Source organism: Aplidium turbinatum, chromosome 6 (genome assembly GCF_918807975.1).
Source record: "Aplidium turbinatum chromosome 6, kaAplTurb1.1, whole genome shotgun sequence".
Classification (NCBI taxonomy): Eukaryota; Metazoa; Chordata; class Ascidiacea; order Aplousobranchia; family Polyclinidae; genus Aplidium; species Aplidium turbinatum.
The window spans coordinates 23035633-23059403 of NC_137477.1; the positions used below are offsets into that span (position 1 = coordinate 23035633).

General features: G+C 38.0%; 1 protein-coding gene across 1 annotated transcript; it reads left to right on the forward strand.

The window, feature by feature from the left end:
- The first annotated feature begins 124 nt into the window (after positions 1-124).
- LOC145771807 (methylthioribulose-1-phosphate dehydratase-like) lies at positions 125-21982 on the forward strand. Its single transcript, XM_082583537.1, has 8 exons — positions 125-482; positions 2054-2165; positions 2656-2745; positions 8387-8661; positions 14669-14835; positions 16002-16131; positions 20593-20760; positions 21455-21982. The coding sequence occupies exons 1-8, from the start codon at positions 232-234 to the stop codon at positions 21555-21557; spliced, it is 1296 nt and encodes a 431-aa protein (XP_082439663.1). The 5' UTR covers positions 125-231; the 3' UTR covers positions 21558-21982.
- Positions 21983-23771: the final 1789 nt, after the last annotated feature.

The window sequence follows — 23771 nt, forward strand, 5'->3', positions numbered from 1 at the left end:
AAATAATAAATTTGTTTTCAATATACTGTATGAATATTAAAGAGTTTTGCTAGATTTAACCTTAGACTAACATTCACAATATAGTTTTTATAATACTATTTTATCTTGTTACATCAGAGAATGATACTATATTTAGGCAAAATTTAGAACAAAAGTTGCTATTTGACTAACTGTTTTTTGCAAGTGGCCACATTCTGGCTTTCTGATTAAACAGTGATTTATATAAGCAGCATGGTTACTACAGGAGCATTGTACTATGACTTTGAGACACTTTATTCTGCAATTAGCCAATGGGAAAAGGAAAACTGTGTAAACCTATATGTGCGAAATTCCAACACAATTGAAAGGGCAAGAAAAATTATGTCTCCAATGTCTACAAAAACCTGGAATGAAAAGCTGAAGTATGATGCCATTAAGTATGCTTGTAGGCATGGGGGAAGATCAGGGAAGTCACGCAGTCAAGGCATAAGACCAAATCGAAGGTAAGGATGCAATGAACAAATCCCATCAAATTGCCATAGATTGATTGATTGAATCTTTATCCTCGAACAGAGAAAGCCTCTTGCAGAGCTTAATCCAGTCCTGGCAGTTTTGCATACTTGTAGAGGCTTTGAATCACTGACGCAGGCCTGGTCACTGAGATTGACACAGTGAAGTTTTCGATTGTTGAAGTCTTGTTGCCTGGGAATTATTTCATCCATTAGATGCCATTGAATGGAGAGCAGTCCTTAACGTGTGTTGCTCAAGCGCACACTCTGAAAGTCGAACCAGTGCCGCTTGATCTTGAAGCTTCTTCACTCTAGAAGTGACACGCTAACCAACTGAGCTATTGGGGCGGACTTGGTACTTAAATAGGTTGGCGTTGGTACTTAAAAACTGTCACCTTGGCCTGTTCTATAGTTATGAAAAAGATATTCATAGCTTGTGAGGCTATGGTTGTCTTGTCACACATGCTTGAAGTATGTGAAGTGACACTTATGCGACATATTTGTTTATGGTAGGGATGGTTATGGTGAATTTGCAAGTAAGCCACATAATAGATGAAGACTGAAGAATGTGTGGAAATACAGCAACATGTTTCACTAGTTCAAATGAAAAGTGCGACTGACGGGGATGATTAAATTAAAGACGATTGCTATGGAAATTCTAAATTGCAATGCAATGCACTTACAGTGACGACAAAAAAACTTTACACTTACTGACTTTTTTAACTTAATTGGAATTGATAAATTGTCTTCTTGAGATCCCGATATCTCTGGCTACAGCAATCACAGAATCTCCCTTCTCTAACAAAGTCAATGCATGAGATTTGTCTTCCATTTGCAGCTTCTTTCGACCCATTTTAGTTTTTGAATAAGTTTTGCAAGGCCTTGAAACTTTGAGAAAATAAAAAACATTGCACGATTTCACCGACCTTACTATTCACAAATCTGTAAAGCAACACTTGGCACGCAGAGCTATGGCTTTGCTGTGAAGTGTAGCCAGACAGTAGGTTATGATGTAACTACCTAAGCGTTTTTGTGACGCAATGCTTTTGGTGGGAACAGCAAGCTAAAAACTTGTGCCGATTGTACAATGTACAAATTGTGCATGTAATTTTTTTTTTCCGGCACTGTATACTGTAAAACAATTGGCGAAACACAGACTCATTGAACCCTGTGCTGTGCTGCAGGAATGGCCAAAACTAAGCTTGCTTATGAAAAGCAAAGCAAGCTGAAGCAAATTTCTCTTTCAAAATGTTTTGTAAAATTAATTATTATTGATAATTTGGTTGGCTGTATGAGACAATGTTGTTTCGTGTAATAATAATGTAATATTGTCAATTACGTATTGATGTAATTGTAGACATTGGTTTTTCCGTGACTTTTTAAACCAGAAGAATTTTCAAATGTTTCAAAAATAGAAACTGTTGGTGAAATCATGTAATGTGCAATAGTGCATTTTACATTGTGCTCCTCACACTCAAAATCAGCACTGAAAATTCTTCTGCAAAAGTAGATACCTTTTTATTTTTGATGAGAGACATTTGTAGTGTTAAAATAATGTTTTTTAGAAGTTTAATCCAAGGCTGCCCATTTGCCATCAAAATAAAGTCAACTTCAGATGGAAAAGCTCTGCGCATCGTTGAGATGAGTGATCTAAGCGATCATAACCATGCATTGACAGTGAGTTATTAAAGAATAGGAATTAATAGTTTGGATCAATCAGGCATATTTTTTAACAAATTTTATCAATTTCATTTCCATAAAAAGTAAAAATAGCATTTGGTGACAACCGCATTGCAAGGTGCCTGCTTCTGTGGTCTATAGTGATTAGTGATGCACTGGCGACAACATCTTAGCTGGAGGCCGGAGCTTCCATCCTTAGTAGTATCTACTTCATAATAATTAATGTTCCAACCGTGCTGCAGATTGTTGCTACACCTTTCTCATTAAGCAGTAAAGCAGTTACCAAACGCTCTTAAATGCATTAGATGCAAGTTTTAAAACTTGTACAATGTACATGCGCAATCAAAGATTGCGTGAAAAGTGGAGACATGCAGAATGAAATTTATTCTTACGTTTGAAATCAACAATTAAAATTGTACATTGAATCTAGCAAAAAAAATTAAAAAGAAAACAAGAAAGATTATTGACCAGTGTTATTAATTACCAGATTGAACGAAAAAGATCAAAAAGAAAAAAATCAGATAAACGTGTAGCTGTTCCTCGTGTACCCTTATCTGCAATAGAAAGTGATTTTCAGGTAAGGATCTGCAATTATTGCCAAGAGGGTCATTCCGGGTCCACGTCTTTTAGGCGCTGACAGTTAGGCGCTGGTCTAATAGGCGCGCACACTGTGGCGTCTGGATATTTAGGTGCGGAGCACTGTGGCGCCCGGTCATTTTAAAAGTGCTATTCGTAGTGAAGTTTGTAGATTGTATCAGCTTGGCAGGGAGGGGCGTAGGGCAATGCTTTTCACACAAAATATTATATTGAACAGGAAAATATATTGTTTTGTTAATGCGTGTGCGTTGTTGGTCATGGCTTCAGTGAGTGAAGCTGCTTACACCGGCATTGCTTTTTCACACAAAACGTTATATTATAATTTTAAGCAAAAAGTTTACGTAATTTAGCCTACAGTCTTTTTCATCGAGAAATTCCAAAGTAAGGGGTTGCCTAGTCAGTTTTGACTGCCAATTCCAATGAGTGAAAAAAAAAAACACTGCGTCCCCATCTTTAAGAAGTCCTCATCTGATAACTGCACCGCCAAAATATTTTTTTTTTTAATTAGCCAAAAAAGGACAGGCAAAGACTATGGATCTGCCATCATTTACATTTTTTTGCTTGAAATAAGCTACCTTTTAACCTTGGACGTAGGGCTACTTCCTTGGTCATCATGGCAAAAATCCCAAGGCGTGTGCATACGTCCGTGGTCGCGAAAGAGTTAACTAAAAATAAACTCAATAATGTTCGGAAGCTTCAATAATTTATTGATAAAGCTTTCACCAACGCAAACTTGGACTAACAACAAACAAAACAATAATAAATCAATAAAACAACAATATATTTTTCTGTTCAATATAACATTTTGTGTGAAAAGCATTGCCGGTTTAAGCAGCTTCACACTCGGCAGCCATGATATAATTTTCTGCCAAGCTGATACAATCTACAGACTTTACTAGGAATAGCACTTAAATGACCGGGCGCCACATTGCTCCGCACCTAAATATCCAGACGCCACAGTGTGCGCGCCTATTAGACCAGCGCCTAACTGTCAGCGCCTAAAAGACTTGCTCCCGTCATTCCAGCCCAACTCAACCAACATTAATAAAAGTTCCATGGGCACCGTCTCAGATTTTGCTCAAAATTGCACCAAATGTACCTCTATGGGAGCAATGAAAAATCCCCAAGTTTCAGATGAAAATTCCAAGCAGCTTAGATTTTACGGCCGTTTAAACTTTAAGGGCCTCATCCCTTTTTCGTAACATTGGACCGCCGCGTTCATTTTCAATGGTTTTTGAAGGCACATATCTTCATTTCTGTGCATGCAATATGCCTGAAAATTGGTATTATGGGTATTTCTGGGCTGCTCTTACAGAATCTGCTGTCATAACTGGACTAGGATGTGTAGATAAAAAGTTACAGGCATCTCAAAACTGGATTTTTGTTGGTCAAAATGTAAATTTTTCACATTTTGACCATCAGCTGTGAGTCCCCCTCTTGGCCAACATCACTAAATTTGTGTAATTTAGGCAATAAGCATTGTGTAGAAGCAAAATGTCTCAAAACAAACATGAAATAATGGTTTTAAAAGCTACTGAAAATGGTCACCACTTAAAAAATACCCCTCGGGCCCCCTTTTCCGGGGGGGTGGATAACCATGTAGATGGTACCCCAGAGTGATGAAACTTTCACTACTTAAAGATACATGTCTTGGCTATGCCTGATATAAATTAGAAGATCTCAACTTAACTCCTTCTTATATTACTCAGCTATTGAAAAGAAGCAGTTTTCCTGTACTTGGCCTGTACATTTTTAGGGTCATTTCATATCAAAACAGCCAATATGAAGATATCTTGTATATGGTACCTCTCAGATTTTGCTGAAAAGTTGTCATACTATGCTTTATGCTTTATACTATGCTTTATGCATACTATGCTTTAGGCTACCAAACAAAAGAATCCTAAGTTTTAGATCAATTTGAATTTCAGGCGTTACCCTCATTTTTGACTTGGAGGGGGGTAGCGAATAGCAATTTCAGCCATTTTCAGAGCCCTATAACTTTTATTGTAATTGTAGTAGAAGACTAAAAATTGCTGTGCTAGTTCATCATAAACTATACTACACAATTAAATAGTAGAAAACAACATCTCTTGATGCATAAGTGTTAGGTGGGTCATCAAAATCCTGCTTTTTTGCCTCGTTTAAGTGCTTTTTTCAATTTTCAAATGCTTGTACTACCCAAACCAATCAAAATATTTCTCTAAAACTTAATTATTTGTAATATTGGGAAACTTTTCTTCTGCCAACTTGAATTTGAGAGTTGTGGTGCCATTAACAGAAATGTTATGGGGGTTTGAAAACCCTATCAGGCAGAAATGGCCCTTTTTTACCCCTATGTTTAGAGCCCCAAATGACCACATGGGCATTTTATAGTCATACTGAAAGCTATACCAGACAAACACATACATTTATTCTTTCATTTCATGAAATAAAATCTTTGATTACACTGGTCTACAAAAAAGAATTTTTTTTTGCTCCATGAACTTTGAAGACTGATTTAGAGTAATTTTGGGGTGCTGAATCCGAATCTGACCTCAAGTTTATCCTATCACGTCAGGTTTGTGAAATATGATAACAACAAATTGCTACTTTCGTCAAAAGTGGAAGATTTGGCGTTGGGTTTACCACCAACATATGCAGTGCTGTAACGAAAGGTTAGTGTTAGACAGGCCAAAACAGCCTAAATATGGTTACTGAACAAGCATTGCCATAGGCTTGCTTAAATCTTTGTGGTTTCATGCAAAACATTGACGGGGGGAGGGGGTCAGTTACACTTATAGCCTCCCTTTTAGCTTGTTATTACTGCCTTGTTAATAATGTTGCTTAGAAAACAAATTGGTATCAAAATTATAATTGGTAGGTGTATTTCAGCTACTTATGCACCACATGGCCTGGATTTCTGGATCTTGCACAATGTGTATGTGCAATAAACGCAACGTCAAATCTTCCACTTTTGACAAAAGTAACAATATGCTGTTATCATATCTCACAAACCTGACGTGATAGCATAAATCTGAGGTCATATTCGGATTCAGCACCCCAAAATTACTCTAAATCAGTTTTCAAAGTTCACAGAGCAAAAATCGTGTAGACCAGTGTTATCAAACTCCTTAACTATAAATTTTATGTCTTCAAAATGTAACATTTTGGTAATTTTTGGCAAATAATCTGAAGTCCGTAATGTAGGTCAGAGAAAATTCAACAATAATTTATCATGAAGACAGTGAGAATAATTAGGTACTATGCTTACTGATCATAAACATTGGAATGCTGACATTGTTTACCATTAAATTATGTTCAAAATGATGCTTTCACCCCTTCTCACCCATGAAAAAGTACCCACCTGCTATCAATAAGCTATGATGTAGAGATAAAATTTAGATAAAAAAGCATCATTTTGAACATATATATATTAATGGTAAACAGTGTCAGCATTATGTTTATGATCAGTAAGCACAGTACCTAATTATTTTCACTGTCTTCATGATAAATTATTGTTGAATTTTCTCTGACCTACATTACGGACTTGAGATTATTTGCCAAAAATTACCAAAATGTTACATTTTAAAGACATAAAATTTATAATGAAGGAGTTTGGTAACCAAAGATTTTATTTCATGAAATGAAAGAATAAATGTATGTGTTTGTCTGGTATAACTTTCAGCATGTACATAAAATGCCCACGTGGTCATTTGGGGCTCTAAACATAGGGGTAAAAAAGGGCCATTTCTGCCTGATAGGGTTTTCGAACCCCCATAACATCTCTGTTAATGGCACCACAACTCCCAAATTCAAGTTGGCAGAAGAAAAGTTTCTTAATATTACAAACAATTAGGTTTTAGAGAAATATTTTGATTGGTTTGGGTAGCACAAGCATTTGAAAATTGAAAAAAGCACTTAAACGAGGCAAAAAAGCAGGATTTTGATGACCCACCTAACATTTATGCATCAAGAGATGTTGTTTTCTACTATTTAATTGTGTAGTATAGTTTATAATGAACTAGCACAGCAATTTTTAGTCTTCTACCACAATTACAATAAAAGTTATAGGGCTCTGAAAATGGCTGAAATTGCTATTTGCTGCCCCCCCCCCCCAAGTCAAAAATGAGGATAGCGCTCGAAATTCAAATTGATCTAAAACTTAGGATTCTTTCGTTTGGTAGCCTAAAGCATAGTATGACAACTTTTCAGCAAAATCTGAGAGGTTTCATATACAAGATATCTTCATATTGGCTGTTTTGATATGGAATGACCCTAAAAATGTACAGGCCGAGTACAGGAAAACTGCTTCTTTTCAATAGCTGAGTAATATAAGAAGGAGTTAAGTTGAGATCTTCTAATTTATATCAGGCATAGCCAAGACATGTATCTTTAAGTAGTGAAAGTTTCATCACTCTGGGGTACCATCTACATGGTTATCTACCCCCCCGGAAAAGGGGGCCCGAGGGGTATTTTTTAAGTGGTGACCATTTTCAGTAGCCTTTAAAACCATTATTTCATGTTTGTATCAAGACATTTTGCTTCTATTGCTTCTACACAATGCTTATTGCCTAAATTACACAAATTTAGTGATGTTGGCCAAGAGGGGGACTCACAGCTGATGGTCAAAATGTGAAAAATTTACATTTTGACCAACAAAAATCCAGTTTTGAGATGCCTGTAACTTTTTATCAACACATCCTAGTCCAATTATGACAGCAGATTCTGAAAGAGCAGCCCAGAAATACCCATAATACCAATTTTCAGGCATATTGCATGCATAGAAATGAAGATATGTGCCTTCAAAAACCATTGAAAATGAACGCCGCGGTCCACTGTTACGAAAAAGGGATGAGGCCCTTAAAGTTTAAACGGCCGTAAAATCTAAGCTGCTTGGAATTTTCATCTGAAACTTGGGGATTTTTCATTGCTCCCATAGGGGTACATTTGATGCAATTTTGAGCAAAATCTGAGACGGTACCCATGGAAGCACTGGTTGAGTTGGGCTGGAATGACCCAAGAACTAGAAAACAATGACACCAGTTGAAAATTTAAAAGTTTATTAGGGTTTGGATTTTTTATATAAATCTTGCATTTGCAGTCCTTAGAGTTTTAAGTCTTAAAACATGCCTCTCAACAAACTATCAAACTTTCAATGAAAGATTTAATCTAATCAAAAATGAAGAGCCCAAAATGTAGATTCTAAACTTAACAGCAATGTTTCGAAAACTATATTGTCTTCTTCAGTGCTATAAATCACATTGATTAGATTAACCAGGCGTTCCAGCTCCTAAGATTTAATCTGTTTGTAAACAGAACTCCAACAGCTTTTATTCGGTCTAGACAGCAATCTACGTTTTATTTTCCCCCTTACATGTTGCAAAAATTTTATCTCTACAATTTATTTGAACAATCTGAAGAGGCTATTGTTATAGAGAAATCGATTTTTCAATAAATTTTGCCAAGAGATTACTGTAGATTGTTGTGCAGATGCCAGCATTTGATGAATGTAAATTTGGGTATCATACGTGATACATTATACGATATCACTATAGTATATATACTACCTTCATCACTTCGGTTAAGATTGCTATTTCAGTGAATTAATTCTTCTTGTGTGTTTCATTTAAATTTATTTTCAGGTAAATGAAGAGATAGTGCTTGACTCTGAAGGATCTGGTTGGATTTCATCGTATTCTATACCTGCAAAAGATGAAAGGGAGCTTCAAATTTGTTTAACAAATTCGAGTAATGAGAGTACTGGTAGTGAATGCACCAACATCAAGGAGGAACACTCTATGCAGTCTGAATTGCAGTTCTCGGAACACCCTAGCATTCTTATTGCCAAACTGTGCAAGCTTATGTACGAGCTGGGTTGGGCAACTGGGACTGGCGGAGGCATGTCAATAAAACACAAGTAAGATGATTTAGATCATTAGGAATTAATTTTTTTGATATTATTAGTGTTTTCATGTTTATTTGATAGTAGTGTTTATCAAAGGTATATCAGTGCTTCCATAGCGTGAACTGTACTGCTGCATTATCTCGAAATGGCCCGATTCGGTGAGTTCCCTATTCGGTGAGAGCCTTTTTCGGTGGGAGCCCTATTGGGTAAGTTTTTTTTTAAATTATTGCGCGCCGTAGCCTAATTATCATTGCCGTTATAGGGGTTAGGGGTTTGGGGGTTGAGGGTTGGGGTTTTGGGGGTTGGGGGTTTTTGGGGGGTTGGGGTTTTTGGGGGGTTGAGGTTTTTGGGGAGTTTTGGGGTTTTTTGGGGGTTTGGGTTTTTGGGGTTTTGGTTTTTGGGTTTGAGGTTAGGGGGTTTGGGGTTTTAATTAGGCTACGGTACCCGATAATTTTCAAAAAAAAATTCAAAAAAATCACCGAATAGGGCTCTCACCGAAAAAGGCTCTCACCGAAAAAGGCTCTCATCGAAAAAGGCTCTCACCGAAAAAGGCTCTCACCGAATCGGACTCACCGAATAGTAGCAGACTCGCATTATCTATCCCTCATAACTTAAGCAATAAAAATAAGATGTTATTAAACACTGACCATAACATTTTATCACTAACCCTGATCCTTCATTTGCCGTAGCACGTATTTTAGGTGCGGACAGTTAGGTGCCTCCCAACTAAGTGTGGCTCACTGTGGTGCGGTACCCGGTCAATTAGGTGCTATTTCTCGTAAAGTCTAGTGATAGAACAACCTCCGGTTCCAGCTCCGGCCACTTTTTGCCGGGAGTGGTACTGGCTCCGGAGCCGGAGGTGTGTGTGCCGACTATGTGTATGGCTGTGGTAAAGTTCATTACCTTGGATAAATGTAATTTTATGTTTCATTGTGGTGTTGTAGTAATGTAGTAATGCAAGAATACACTAGGCCAATTACATCTGTTGACTGTGACATTGGTCTTAAATGTACATGTAAGGTTAAAAATGGGTTCAAGAAAGTCAATAAAAATCTTCAATATCTTACAGGGTTGTCGGTATTTTACCCAACCCAAAAAACACCCAGTGGGTTTAAAAAAAAAAACACTTAAAAAAAAACCCAAAAAAAAACATGAAAAACCCAGAGCATCATGTTTGTCCAATTTTTATCAGAAAATTGAAAAAATGAACCAAATTACTACAAGGTACTTACAACAAACTTCAAATTAGGACTTAAGGATGTGATTGTGAAGGAAATTTCCAAGGATAAATTGAAAACACAGTGGATATTTCTGAACACAAAAATCGAATAATGCTACTTTGTACTACACTAAAACTCATTTATAAAATGCAAGAAGGCCTCTTGTAGTTAAACAGCCTTGAGCCCTAGTGCATTATTTTATTGAGTTATGCCAGCATGCACTGTGATTGAGAGGCACTTCATTGGTAAAAAGTAGTATTTGAGGTGAAATAAGCATGAATCTACCTTTTTTGCATCTTTTTTAAATAACACCCAAAAAACTCGGGTTTATTTTCAACTCTGATATCTTATAAACAATAGTACATCAGGTGGGTAGAAACTACAGCCAAATTTGAAATTTATCCAAATGTTTACTAGGGTGACCCAAAAAAAACTAAATTTTGATTTTTAAGCTTTTTCTTGTTTAGACCTCTGCATTGTAGTCCTAAATGACACCTTGCCGAGTTTTGTTGAGATTGGTCAACATTTGACGCCCTAGCAGTGGGCCGGTACCCCCCGCCGGGTCAAAATCGGCCAATCTGGCTGTATCTCAGCAACCGGTAGGCCTAGAATGCTCAAACTTGGCTTTGAAGAAGCAGAATGCATGGTTTCCTATCTAACTTCCAGAGGGTTTTGGGGTCTAAACCATTTAGTTTATGAAAATAATGCAAAAAACACATTTTTGACCAAATGTGCACCCCATAAACGTGTAATGTTCAACTTTTAGTTTAGTATACAATACTAATTGACTAATGACACAAAATTTAAAATACAAGCAACTTTTGTTTAATCATAGACAAGCTTTATTGCTTTTGCACTTCGGTTTACCACTTAACTTTCAACCACTGACCACTGCAACTACCCATTAAATAATTCAAGACAGTTTTTTTTTCATTTTTTGTATTAGTTTACCACTTAACATTTCTTAAAAATGATTTTGTGGTTGTGTCCAGCTTTTTGGTAGACAATGACTTCTTGGCCATATCTCGAAGTTTGGATTGGTAAGCATGAGTGACTTTGATTGCTTTGTCCAATTCTTTCTCACTACTTGGGGCAGAAGCCCTTTCCTCAACATCAGTGACCATGCCCAAAACTCTCTCCACAACATGATTTGTAGCAGGCATGTTCTGTGGCACAGCTTTGAACGATGAAAACTCCTCCATATGGTGCCAAGATCTGGGATTTTATGAGCCAGACATTCAAACTTGGGAAAAACTCTAATGAGTTCAAAAGAGTCTGGTCCGATCAAGTCCAGCAAGCGAGTGGAGTTTTGAATAGTATGCATTTGAACCAAGCCCTTTCCAGTAACGGCTCTCTCAGAACTTGATCGAAATGTTTGCATCTTTTGCCACATTCGGACCTTGGAGGATATGCTCACACAATCACTTGCAAAAGCAAACGCAATGTGGCGCTCAATGAGGTACCACAGGTGCAGGTTGAGTTTTGTGCGAGCACCAACAGCCATTTCAAGGAAAAGGTCCAGGTAGCCTATGTTGTTTCTTTTAGGAATGGCATTTGTAAGACCGTTCCACATTTCTTAGTCATTCACTTCAGCATTTGTCAAACTTAGGGATGTAAACTAATATTTAACATAAAAAAGCGTGAACATACTGGAAGAAGCCAGTTCTTGCAGTGGTACTGAAATGTTTAAATAATGAGGCAGAAGTGTTGGTTGATGTGATAAACACGACAGCCAAATGGATCAAAGAATGAAACAAGAAACGTGATTGAAGCACTGAATGCTGTCAATTTCAACATAAAAATAGTCTTGGGTCTGGTTTTTGACACAACTGCAGTAAACAGTGGTTAGAAAAGTGGCGTCACCGTTCAATTTCAAAGCCATATAGGACACAGTATCCTTCAACTAGCCTGCAGGCATCATATCATGGAGCTTGTTTGTGGTGGAGCAGCTTCAGTGGTCTACGGTGACACAGAATCACCACATGAAGCTGTATTTAAAAGCTTTGCAGAAGTTTGGGTGAACAATATATTATGTTTAAGTTTATGAAACTTTCCAAACGAACAACAGAAAATTGAATAGAATTAAAGAATCAGTTCTAGATTTCTTGTTCAGTTGGCTTCAAAATGGAATAAACATACGAGAAGATTACAAAAAGTTGGCTAAATTGTCCATTCTTTTTCTTGGTGGTACATTCCGGCGTGGATACAATATTATACGTTCAAGGCTCCAAGTGTGTTTAGCACGTATGATGGCGAAGATCATTTATACCATTCAAATTGCCTTGTTCAAGCAGCAGTTATCAGAAAATCCAGCTTTTACAAAAGATTGTGGCCTTGGGAATATATATTCACTGGCTGCTTTTTTAACACTTTTTTATGTTAAATATTGGTTTACATCCCCAAGTTTGACAAATGCTGCAGCGTATGACTTGGAAATGTGGAACACTTTCAAAAATGCCATTCAGCTCACCTCTAAAAGAATCAACATAGGCTACCTGGACCTTTTCCTTGAAATGGCTGTTACTGCACGCACGAAACTCAACCTGCACCTGTGGTACCTCAATGAGTGCCACGTTGTGTTTGCTTTTACAAGTGATCGTGCGAGCATATCCAGTATCCACCCAGGTCTAAATGTGGCAAAAGATGCAAACATTTCGATCAAGTTCTGAGAGAGCCGTTATTGGTAAGGACTTAGTTCAAATGCATTTCTAAACTCCACTCGCTTGCTGGACTTGATCGGACCAGACTCTTTTGAACTCATCAGAATTTTTCCCAAGTTTGAATGTCTGACTCATGAAAGTCCCAGATCCTGGCACCATATGGAGGAGTTTTCATCGTTCAAAGCTGTGCCACAGAACATGCCTGCTACAAATCATGTTGTGGAGAGAGTTTTGGGCATGGTCACTGATGTTGAGGAAAGGGCTTCTGCCCCAAGTAGTGAGAAAGAGTTGGACAAAGCAGTCAAAGTCACTCATGCTTACCAATCCAAACTTCGAGATATGGCCAAGAAGTCATTGTCTACCAAAAAGCTGGACACAACCACAAAATCATTTTTAAGAAATGTTAAGTGGTAAACTAATACAAAAAATGAAAAAAAAACTGTCTTGAATTATTTAATGGGTAGTTGCAGTGGTCAGTGGTTAAAAGTTAAGTGGTAAAGCAATAAAGCTTGTCTATGATTAAACAAAAGTTGCTTGTATTTTAAATTTTGTGTCATTAGTCAATTAGTGTTGTATATTGAACTAAAAGTTTAACATTACACGTTTATGGGGTCCACATTTGGTTAAAAATGTGTTTTTTGCATTTTTTTCATAAACTAATTGGTGTAGACCCCAAAACCCTCTGGAAGTTAGATAGGAAACCATGCATTCTGCTTCTTCAAAGCCAAGTTTGAGCATTCTAGGCCTATCGGTTGCTGAGATACAGCCAGATTGGCCGATTTTGACCCGGCGGGGGGTACCGGCCCACTGCTAGGGCGTCAAATGTGGACCAATCTCAACAAAACTTGGCAAGGTGTCATTTAGGACTATAATGCAGAGGTCTAAACAAGAAAAAGTTTAAAAATCAAAATTTAGTTTTTTTTGGGTCACCCTAATGTTTACTCTTAATTAAATGAACCTTTTTAAAGGACCGTAAGCAATGCCATAACGCAATTTCTATAGAAGTTTCCTGGTTATCGCTTCACTGCTTGATAAGAGTGATGTACTGTACTATCAACCGTTGAGAGGATAACTTGGGCCCAGTATCAATGAGACTCTTAAGCCCCAAGTTCAGACCGAGTTAATTTTAATTTTGGGTTGATTCAACGTTCGAGTCAGCACAAATCGATTTAATTTTTCCAGCTGGTTATGTAGCATAACAACAATGTCCAATAAGAAATTTACGTTTGTTTTACATTAATTCGACATCTAGCGACGTTGAATTATCATAAAATAACGTTAATTGCTCAACCAGGTACCGGTAACAAATTAATAGCTCCTGCGAGAAGATTGCCTCGATTTGCGTATTAGCTAATATAAATTCGGCACAATTGGGATACTGCGAGCAATACAAAGTCTGTTTGATAAAGAACTAGTCAGAATCGGTATCATCAGATGATGTATCAGATGGACGAGATAACGGAAAGTGAGGCGCAATAAGGAGTAGATGCTTACAATAGTTTGACGTCTACTGGCGTTAAATCAATGCGAATAGGGTGATATTTCTGTAAAAGATTCAATTTGCCCGGTTGGGCACGTGTCTAATAGGGTGGCTCGTTTTTGAACTTTTTTTTTAATTCTCTCGGGGTAGTGGAGAAATGGTGCCAATGAGTGAGAAAACAATCATGACAAAATTTGAGATTCGTAAAAAATTGTCCTCAGCCTCATCATGGGGCCCAAAAATCGAAAAATGGGGTCAAAAACGCAATTTTTTTCAAAAATATTTTTAGTTTGGGTAGATACAATATTGTTTAGATATATCTAAATAACCTAAAAAACAAAATTGAAGTCATTTGAACTATTCCTTCAGCTTCCTCACAGCTTATGAAAATTTTCATTTTGCTGAAAATTTTGCATTTTTGTGGGTGGTTACGTCTGCAGCACGTCTGCAGTCTGCAGCTACTACAGTAGAATACTGAACCTTTTAGTTATATACTTGGTGTTTTGAAAGTGACGCATTTTGCTTTTTAGTTGGCGATGTACAGTTTTTATCAAATAGTTTGTGGTTATAAAAAAAGCTTGTCACATGTTTTAAAGTTTAGTTGTTCAAGTTAACAACTTAACATTTCCCACTCCACATGAAAATATTTTTGTTTCAAGCGACAAAATTTATATTGCTCCATCCGGAGTACAAAAAGAGATGATACAGCCTGAAGATATATTTGAATGCAATAAACATGGTAAAGTTATCAATGCTCCTCCCGGACCGTTGAAACTGTCACAATGTGCCCCGTTATTTATGAACGCTTATACAAAGCGGAATGCAGGTAATAGTTTGTTTAATTTCTTCGTTTTAATGTCTTCGTCTTGATTCATGTCCAGCAGCCAAGTCGAGTATTAGTGAATTGCTAATGACATGACATTGGTTTATCTGTCTCGATTTTATCAACGAAATGATGCATTTTTTTACAGTGTCCTTACTCTGAGCCTCCACGGTGTCATAACATTTTAATATGACATTGTTAATGGAACGTTGTTTATTGTACAATGTAGGCTACATCTTAACTGGCGTCTTCATAAACTCATTGTTCTTTTCCTGGTAGACCGTTTAGAGTCTCCTACAAGTCAGCAGTTGTGAACTCAATCAATCAATCATTTTATTTTTCGTCATTAACGCGTCCGGGACGAAAAAGATACTAACTACAAAAATTGATATAGACCTAACAGCCCGTTAATGAACGGGAAAAGGTGGCAAAACCTTGAAATGTTTCAAACGCGCCTGAATGGAAAATCATGTAGTAGGCTATATCAGTAGTTAGCACGGCCACAAAACCCAAAAAACGAATGTCAAAAAATAAAACAAAAACAGAAAGAAGCACACACGTAGTAACGAATGACAGCCTAATGAAAAGTGTTGTGGATTGAATTTGCCAGTTCCAATATTGATGTGGATGAGCACTGAGCAGTCATAATAATAATAATAGGATGGAGAAAGAAAACCCAACATAAAAGAAACCCATCCTCAGGCAAAAGCCCGTTTCGATGTGGCCCAGGAGAGCCGGTGTTGAGAACTGAGCAAACGACAACTGAGCAAGTGACAACTGAGTTAGCAACATTTCAGCAAGTTGCTGAAGTTGGTAAATGGTGAAACTGAAGAGGTAACAACTGAGCAAGCCATAACCTGGCATGTCACAAGTCAGCAAAATGAGTTTGACAAGCGATGACCAAGCACGTCCGACATGAGCATGTAAATCTCGTAAATCTCATTTTCTGACTTGGTATTAGCTGAAATGTAACTGTTGAGTTGAAGCACTTGCCAAGTTGTCGCATGCCGAGTTGTCCAACTACTGGCTGCTTGGCCCCGGTTGAGAAACACTGTCAGAATACACTCTTTGCCTTGAGAAAATTCTTTGAACTCTGCACTGATATAAACGAGAAAAAAAGGTTTATCATCAGTTGCTTTTTCTGATTGTCAATTCATGTTCTTTTACAGGTGCGGTTATTCACAGTCATGAGAGAAATGCTGTTCTTGCTTCATTGCTGTTTAAAGGTCGCGAATTTCGCATATCACACATGGAAATGATCAAAGGAATTAAAAAAGGAATGACCAACGAATCATACAAGTAAATATCCCAAACAGCAAAGTCAGTCATTTTTACATTGAGCGAACGTCTGCAGACGTGCTTTCTGGGATACTGCATTATCTTAAAGCAGATGTACAGTGTTAAGCCATATGACAAGATCGAAAAATTGGTAGGCTACTTGCAATTTTAAAACGTCGCTCGGTTGCCCACACCACCCGTTCTCGCTCGCTGACACGCCGTCCCAGACAGCAAAATCTGTCATTTCACATTGATTCAACATCTGCAGACGATTGCGCGATAGGCGACTTTTATCAACTCATTAATTTGCTAATGAAGTCTACCAAGCATTTCATTCACAATATGTAAAAATGCAAAGTCTATCTTTGCCTTAAACTAGGGGTCACCAACTGGCGGGCCGCATGCGGCCCGCCACGCTGTTGGACGCGGCCCGCGGAAGGTATCAGCGTACAAGCATAACCAAAAATACTTCTCTTAAGGAGTTAAAGAGGATGAAGGCAAAACACACTTCCTGGGAAGCATATTTTCGCTTTGCATACGATTCCACCGACCGACCATTCAGATTGTAGTTCTAGCTGGGGGTCGCTTAAAGTTATTCCAATGCGATGTCCAGGCACACTGTCCCAGTGGTTGATTAAAACGCGTACAAAGTGGAATTAGTATGCTTCCAGGCAATTGAAACACATGGACGAAAACTCCTTGTTGCGTTATAATCGTTTTGATTTATTTGGAAATCTCGGGCGCACGTAGAGCGGGTCACGCGGGTGTTGTTGAGTTGAATAGTTAGGCTACTGTTGCGCAGACCCGCAGTAAAATGTTGCAATCTAACAGTAGGAAGCGTAAATTAACTGAAGAAGGCAGAAGTTTTTATGAAAATTGGACAAATGATTGCATTTTTTTCTAACAAAAGTAAAGCAGAAAGAGTGTAGTAGTAGTCCAGTTTTAATCCGGTGATGTCCCCGTTACCGAGGGTGGCCGGATTCACCTCGAAGTGCCCCAATCGTCTTCACACCCTGCCTCCACATCGATTTGTCTAGCGCGTCCTCTCTTGTCAAGCCCACTTTGCTACTTTCTTCCTCAACTTGCTTTTTCTACGTTTTCTTTGGTCTTCCTTGTTTTCTACGACCCTCCACTCGCAACTCCAGCGCTCTTCTCAAAACATCATCTTCATCCCTTCTCAAAACATGCCCATTGCCCATACCACCTCACTCCATTCACTTTCGCCAACTTATCAACACTCTCATTCAACCCAAGCAAGCTCAGAAGTTCTTCGGTATTCCTTTTGTCCATCAGCTTTACACCACACATTGCTCTCAGCATCGCTCTCTCAGTTCTTCTTAAAATCGCCAATTCGTTTTCCCGTAAGCACCATGTCTCACTTCCGTACAGCATTGCAGATCTCACACAACTAGTATAAATTCTTCCTCTCATTTTCAACGGAAATCTTCTACCACATAACAACTCTCGACACTCTCTAAATTTCACCCAACCAAACCTGCTCTTGCAGTCACTGTCGCTTCACAACCACCACTGGCATTCAATCTATCTCGTAGATAGCAAAAGGCATTTACTGATTCAACTTCGTCATTCAGCTTTTCAACAGGACCAATCATTCCTTCCTCAATCTTCTTGCATCTTTCACATTCAAAACCATCTCCAGATCTGCATGTCACTCTCTTCATCTTTGCACATCTTCCATGCACCCATTTCTTGCATTTCGTACATGTAACAGAATTTGCCATCACTCTTCTTCCGCAAACGCCACATGGGTCAGTTTTGCTCATTGTGATTTCCCCTTCCGTTCCGCTTATTACGACCTTTGTCTTTTTGATGTTCACACGCATACCTTTACATTCAAACGATTCCTTCCACTTCTCAAATTTCCCTCTCAGACCTTCCATTGTGTCACTCAATAAAACCAAATCATCGGCGTACAGTATTTCCATTAATGAATCTTCTCTTACACATTCGGTAATTACATCAATCACAATGGCAAAGATTAGAGGAGAGAGGACAGAACCCTGGTGTACACCCACCTTCACCGAAAACTCGTCTGAGAGGGCAGATCCAACGCGAACTTTCGTCCTTGCACCGTCGTAAAGACCCATTACGGCTTGCACGAGAGCTTCTGGCATTACTTTTTTTCTTATTGCCCATGCCATCACTCTTCTTGGAACTCTATCAAACGCCTTTTCCATGTCCACGAAACACATGTACAAGTTCTTACCCTTGTCTCGATATTCCTCTTGCAACCTTCTCAAAATAAAAATAGCATCTGTCGTTCCCTTCCCAGGCATAAATCCACACTGCATCTCGTCCAGCTTCACCACAGATCTTATTCTATTCTCCAGCACCCTTTCCACTACCTTCATTGCATGCTCCAACAGTTTTATTCCCCTATATGACCCACAATCCATTGCATCACCCTTTCCCTTGAAGATGGGTATCACCACACTCATCTTCCATTCATTTGGCATTCCTTTTCCATCTAACACACGTTGACTGATTTCCTGCATTGCTTTCAATCCTGTCTCTCCACTTGCGCGCATCATTTCCACAGTGACTTCAGATAGTCCAGGAGCCTTCCCCGATTTTATTTTCTGCATTGCTTGCGTCACCTCCTCTCGAGTAACTCTCTTTAATGGACCTGCTACCACGTCGGCTTCCACATTTAGATCCCAATCATTTTCTTCGTTCATTATCATCTCAATATGTTCTTTCCAAATTCTTCCACGATCTTTCTCACTGAAACCAAGTTTTCCATCCCTTCCTCTAATACATCATCCACCATCTACATCTTTCCCATCCCGCTTTATAACCTTCATAAACTTATATACTTCGTTAGGACTGTTTTTTAATTTGGTCAATTCCTGTACAACGTACAAAAGAGTACAATGTACAAAAGAGTACAACGTAAAACGCCATTACGAAAGTTGCCATAATAAATAGTTGTATAATCAAAGAAAGACGGTTTTATAGACTCTCACAAAAAGGGTGAAAAACCAACTCATTGCTTTTTTATAGGGAACACTGTTCATGAGTTACAATAGAAACGTTTTTTCGGTGATTTCCACAAGCGTTTGTTTCATGGAGTCTGGTTTCTTTCTCCTTGTTATTGGAGCCTATTTTTCGCTGATATGTTTGCATGTCACTATTGTTGCCTGTATTGCGATGTGTCAAACATTTCCTTGTTTACTGAAACTGTTAATTGCAAGATATATTTTGTGAAGCGAAGTGACAAAACCACTCTTGCTTGGAGATGAATATTTTGATGAAACCGCTCGCCTCGCTAAGCAAAACAAGAGGTCTCGTTTATCAGACATTGTTAAAGAAGTCAAAAGTGTCATTTAAAGGAGCTTGGCCTGGCAGTAGCGTTGTTCGACTAAATTTGCTACGGTATTCTAAGATAAATATTAACAACATGTAACGCTGGATACTGGATACAAAATGCGTTCTTTTCTAGCATAAGAGTCAACCTACCTAAATTTTTATTCTCGCGGCCCCCGCCACAGCTCTCCTTAGTGCCAAAGTGGCCCGCATGCAAAAAAGGTTGGTGACCCCTGCCTTAAACCATAAATATAGTCCAATTTAATTCGTTTGTAAGTTGTATAAGTTAAGTAACCTAAATTTACTAATACTGTACCACAGTATTTTACGAGTCATTGCATACGTGCTAATGCATGGTTGGTGTGAAAAAGTCACTCCAGATTAATTTGGTCAGTTTTTGAAATTTTCAGCTGTTTGAAGTAATTTTGGGCTGGAAAGAACATCTGGTAGCACCTTTTTAAAACATCGTGATTCCTTGATACGTTGCGTAGGCTATGTTAAGCTTCGCTCTTGATTTTCCTGATACTCTTTCATCAGAGCCGCGCAGTTGTGATACACAACATTTTTCCAGTCGACAAGCTCTTCTAACTAGTCTGACCTAATCTAAAACCTTATGAGATGTGACGTTAAATGATACTTAGTCAAGCTGAGAGCAAAGTGCTGCGAAAAAGTCTAGTTAATTTATATTGTTTCAAGAAGACGACGCAGACGTTTAATTTCTGTTGATTTTGTAAAGTTTGAGTGGTATCATTTTAATCCAGAAGCATTTTTCTTGAATATTTGTTTATTTTACGTCACCATTATCTCTCCTGGTTAGTGGTCACACTAATGCATGTTGAAAAAAAACTATTTGTTAATTTCGAGGTAGTCAAAGATCTGCATGCTAACCCTATGACATTTGATTTTTACAGCTACGGAAGCCCTTTTAAAAAGATCTTTAAGGAACGGATGAATTAAGTCACTCTTTTGGTTTTGGAGTCGAAACACGTTTCATTTTCATGTGTTGTTGCAGTCTAATTGTAGATAGGATTTAAGTGCTAACCTATACAGAAAAATCCGTCATTTTTACATTAATTTAACGTCTGGAGCCGTTGAAATTACAAGATGCGTTATGAGTAGCCTACTTGTTATAATGTTAATTATGTGCATTTCAAGGTATGATGATACTATAGTGGTACCAATTGTTGAAAATGTCCTTTATGAACCTGATTTAACCAACCGTATGCGACTGGCAATGGACTTATATCCCGATTCTAATGCTGTACTGGTTCGTCGACATGGTGTATATATATGGGGAAACACCTGGCAAAAAGCAAAGGCACAGTAAGTCTTGTTTTGTGTTAGATTTTGATATACGATTTGGGGTTAATGGAATTACTGTGTACATAACTTTGCTGTTGCAATATATGGGGAAACACCTGGCAAAAAGCAAAGGCACAGTAAGTCTTGTTTTGTATCAGATTTTGATATACGATTTGGGGTTAATGGAATTACTGCGTACATAACTTTACTGTTGCAATCACACCAAGTTTAGAAGTTTTTATTCGTCCATATCCCAATTCGATTTTGTCCCCACTAATGGGAGTACCGTACCCAATTCTTCCCTTGCAACGCGATTGTCCTCACTCCTGTCCATCGCAGCTTCATGCAGTCCGACTTTATCTGTCTTATTCTTCTTTTGTTTTTTTCATGTTCTATTCGGATGTCCCAATATCCTCTTCCCTGTTATTTTGTGGAAATCATGTGCAACTTGTTTGTTTGTTTGTTTGTTTATCTTTATCCTGCATTGCGGGAAAGCGGACTTGAGCGCTATGCATCGGTGTACGCCTTCCGACGTACACCTGACCCACGCTGCAGCCGACGGCAATGTCTGTTTCCGGTTGTCTACTTTACTTATGACTTAAATTTGGTACTACCCATTACTCGAAATCGATCACTGGGTAGAGGCAATTATCGTAAAGTTTCTTGTAAAACAACTTTGTACACTTTGTAACTTTGTAAAACAAATTTGGTTTAGAGCGGAATGCTACCACTACTTATTCCAAATGGCCGTGGAGATGAAAAGATTCGGCATGGAACCGGATGCGCTGCCTCACAATGAAAACGGAATTGTGGATTAGTCAGAAATTATCTGCGCTGAAGATGTTCATAAACGTGATTTTACGAGCTGAAATTCCGAGTGGTGTTGGCAAAATCGGCATTCTTTTTATTTTACCGCTGCAAGCCTGATGCAACGACAATTGAAATAACCAATGCTGGATTTTATTGCAATGCACAGTTTGTAGCCGGCTATCTGTTTACTAACTTGATTTTATCAAATGCAATAGAGCTGATTACTTTGTTGTGGGTCACTAGCCTACCAGCATGCAAACGCAAGTAGGCTAACTCCACACTAGTGTTTTTTTTTAGAATGATATGTTAATTATGAAGTAATGTCTTGATTGTTGTAGAATGTAGATGCATCTCCCTTATAAAACACTTTTACGGTGAGAATCTTGCGCTTTAATCATTGCTGAAAACTTAATAAATTTATATTTGAGTTCGAGTTCACTATGTTTGCAAGTCCGACTTCGGTTAAATTTGTTTTTCTTAAATTTTGTGATCAGCCACCTGTGAAGTATGAGATAGGAATTGTGAAGCAATTGACACCATGTTAACAAAAGGAGATAGTTTATTTAAACGTGGTTTATTTTAAACTTGTCAAATGTGCAAGGTGCATCTAAGAAGTGACCAGTACAGTAGGCTACGAACAGGTAATCACGACGTTGGATAATGATGACGTCAGCATAGCTCGCGTGAGAAGTGTCACTTGCAGTCTCATTTCCTGCAGCTATGCTTAAAATCACCCCGGGTCCAAAGTAGGCTACTCTACGGAAAACTATGTCTGATGCAAATAAATAATACTTTATGTATTCGCTTCAGATAAGCAGTATGCACACATATTACACATCCATGTGGATTATGGAATTACATGAAAAAAAACAGAAAAAAAAATATTAACATCTGTTGTTCCACTCGTATTTTTACACTCATAAGGCTATGGCCAAACAAAGTTGTGGCACAATCAATCAATGGTTTATTTGCCAGGAACAGTACATGTTCGAAATATGCAAGGACTCCGGACACTTTTTGAGAGTGGGGGGTAATTTAAGCAGGGGCGGAAACGATGTTTTGACATCGACAGGGGGCTTATTGGATTATCGCATCACAAATATTTCTGAGAGGTCGCCCCCCTCTCCCAGACCCCTTTCGCTTTACTGAAAGCTTCAGTTTCTTATACAGCGTCTTAGCGACATGTTTCGCGCCGAAGATTTTTGCCTTTCAGCACGATTTAAAATCGAAAAATTATTTCAAGATTACCCCCCACTCCAATTGGTGAGGGGGTATAATTACCCCTCCGGCGCCCCTCTAACGGAGCCCATGAAATATGCATGTTGTAGCCTAGGTTATATAAGTTATATAGGCTACACCAGGGATGTCTAACCTTTTATTATAGTGGGCCGCATTGTCATTTGAAATAAATCAATGGGCCGCAGGACCTATTAAATTTCAAGAAAGATAGGTAGGCTACATAAAGAAACAATTAAAAACCACTAATTTCATTTTTGAAAATAGGAACAAATAACACACACATAGAAAGAAAAATTTATTTCTACAATACAAAGTCAATGAAATTTTTGACATTGTTTTCCAGCTAAAAGGTTATCATCATTTGCATTAAAGGACGTTGTCTTGATTCTTAAGGATGTTTGATAAGTGTTTGTCGGTTTCTTTCTACAGTTTTTCATGGATAAAAATAACTGCTCGCAACAATATGTGCTGCCCCACATAAACAATAATTTTCTGGACAAATTAACTAATTTAATAAATTCATTACATGAATGTAATTCTTTATAAGATAAAGGAAGAGTGTGTTCTCTGTGGAAAGTTTTCAAACTTTCTCGACTTCGCAGTTCAAGTTGGAATTCGAGTAGCGCTTTATCACACTGAAATGAAACTGGGTCATTGAATAATTTTAATTCAATCTTTTTGAAGTCAGAAAATCTGACTGTAAATTCTTCAAGCAAATCTTCACATAACTTAGCATACTTTTCATAGTTTACAGATCTGTCTTGAGCTCTTTCAGATAGACTACGAAAATGTACAATTTCGCCAGCTTTCAGTTGTGCTAGGAAAAGTTTTAATTTCCTGGTAAAGTTACTTATTCACTCGAACATTGAACTACATAACTGACCTTTCTCTTGTAAATGCAAATTGAGCTCAGCTAGCACTTCTGTGAGGTCAACTAAGAAAGAAAAATCATTCTATAAAGTTCACATTTTGTTTCTTTTTCT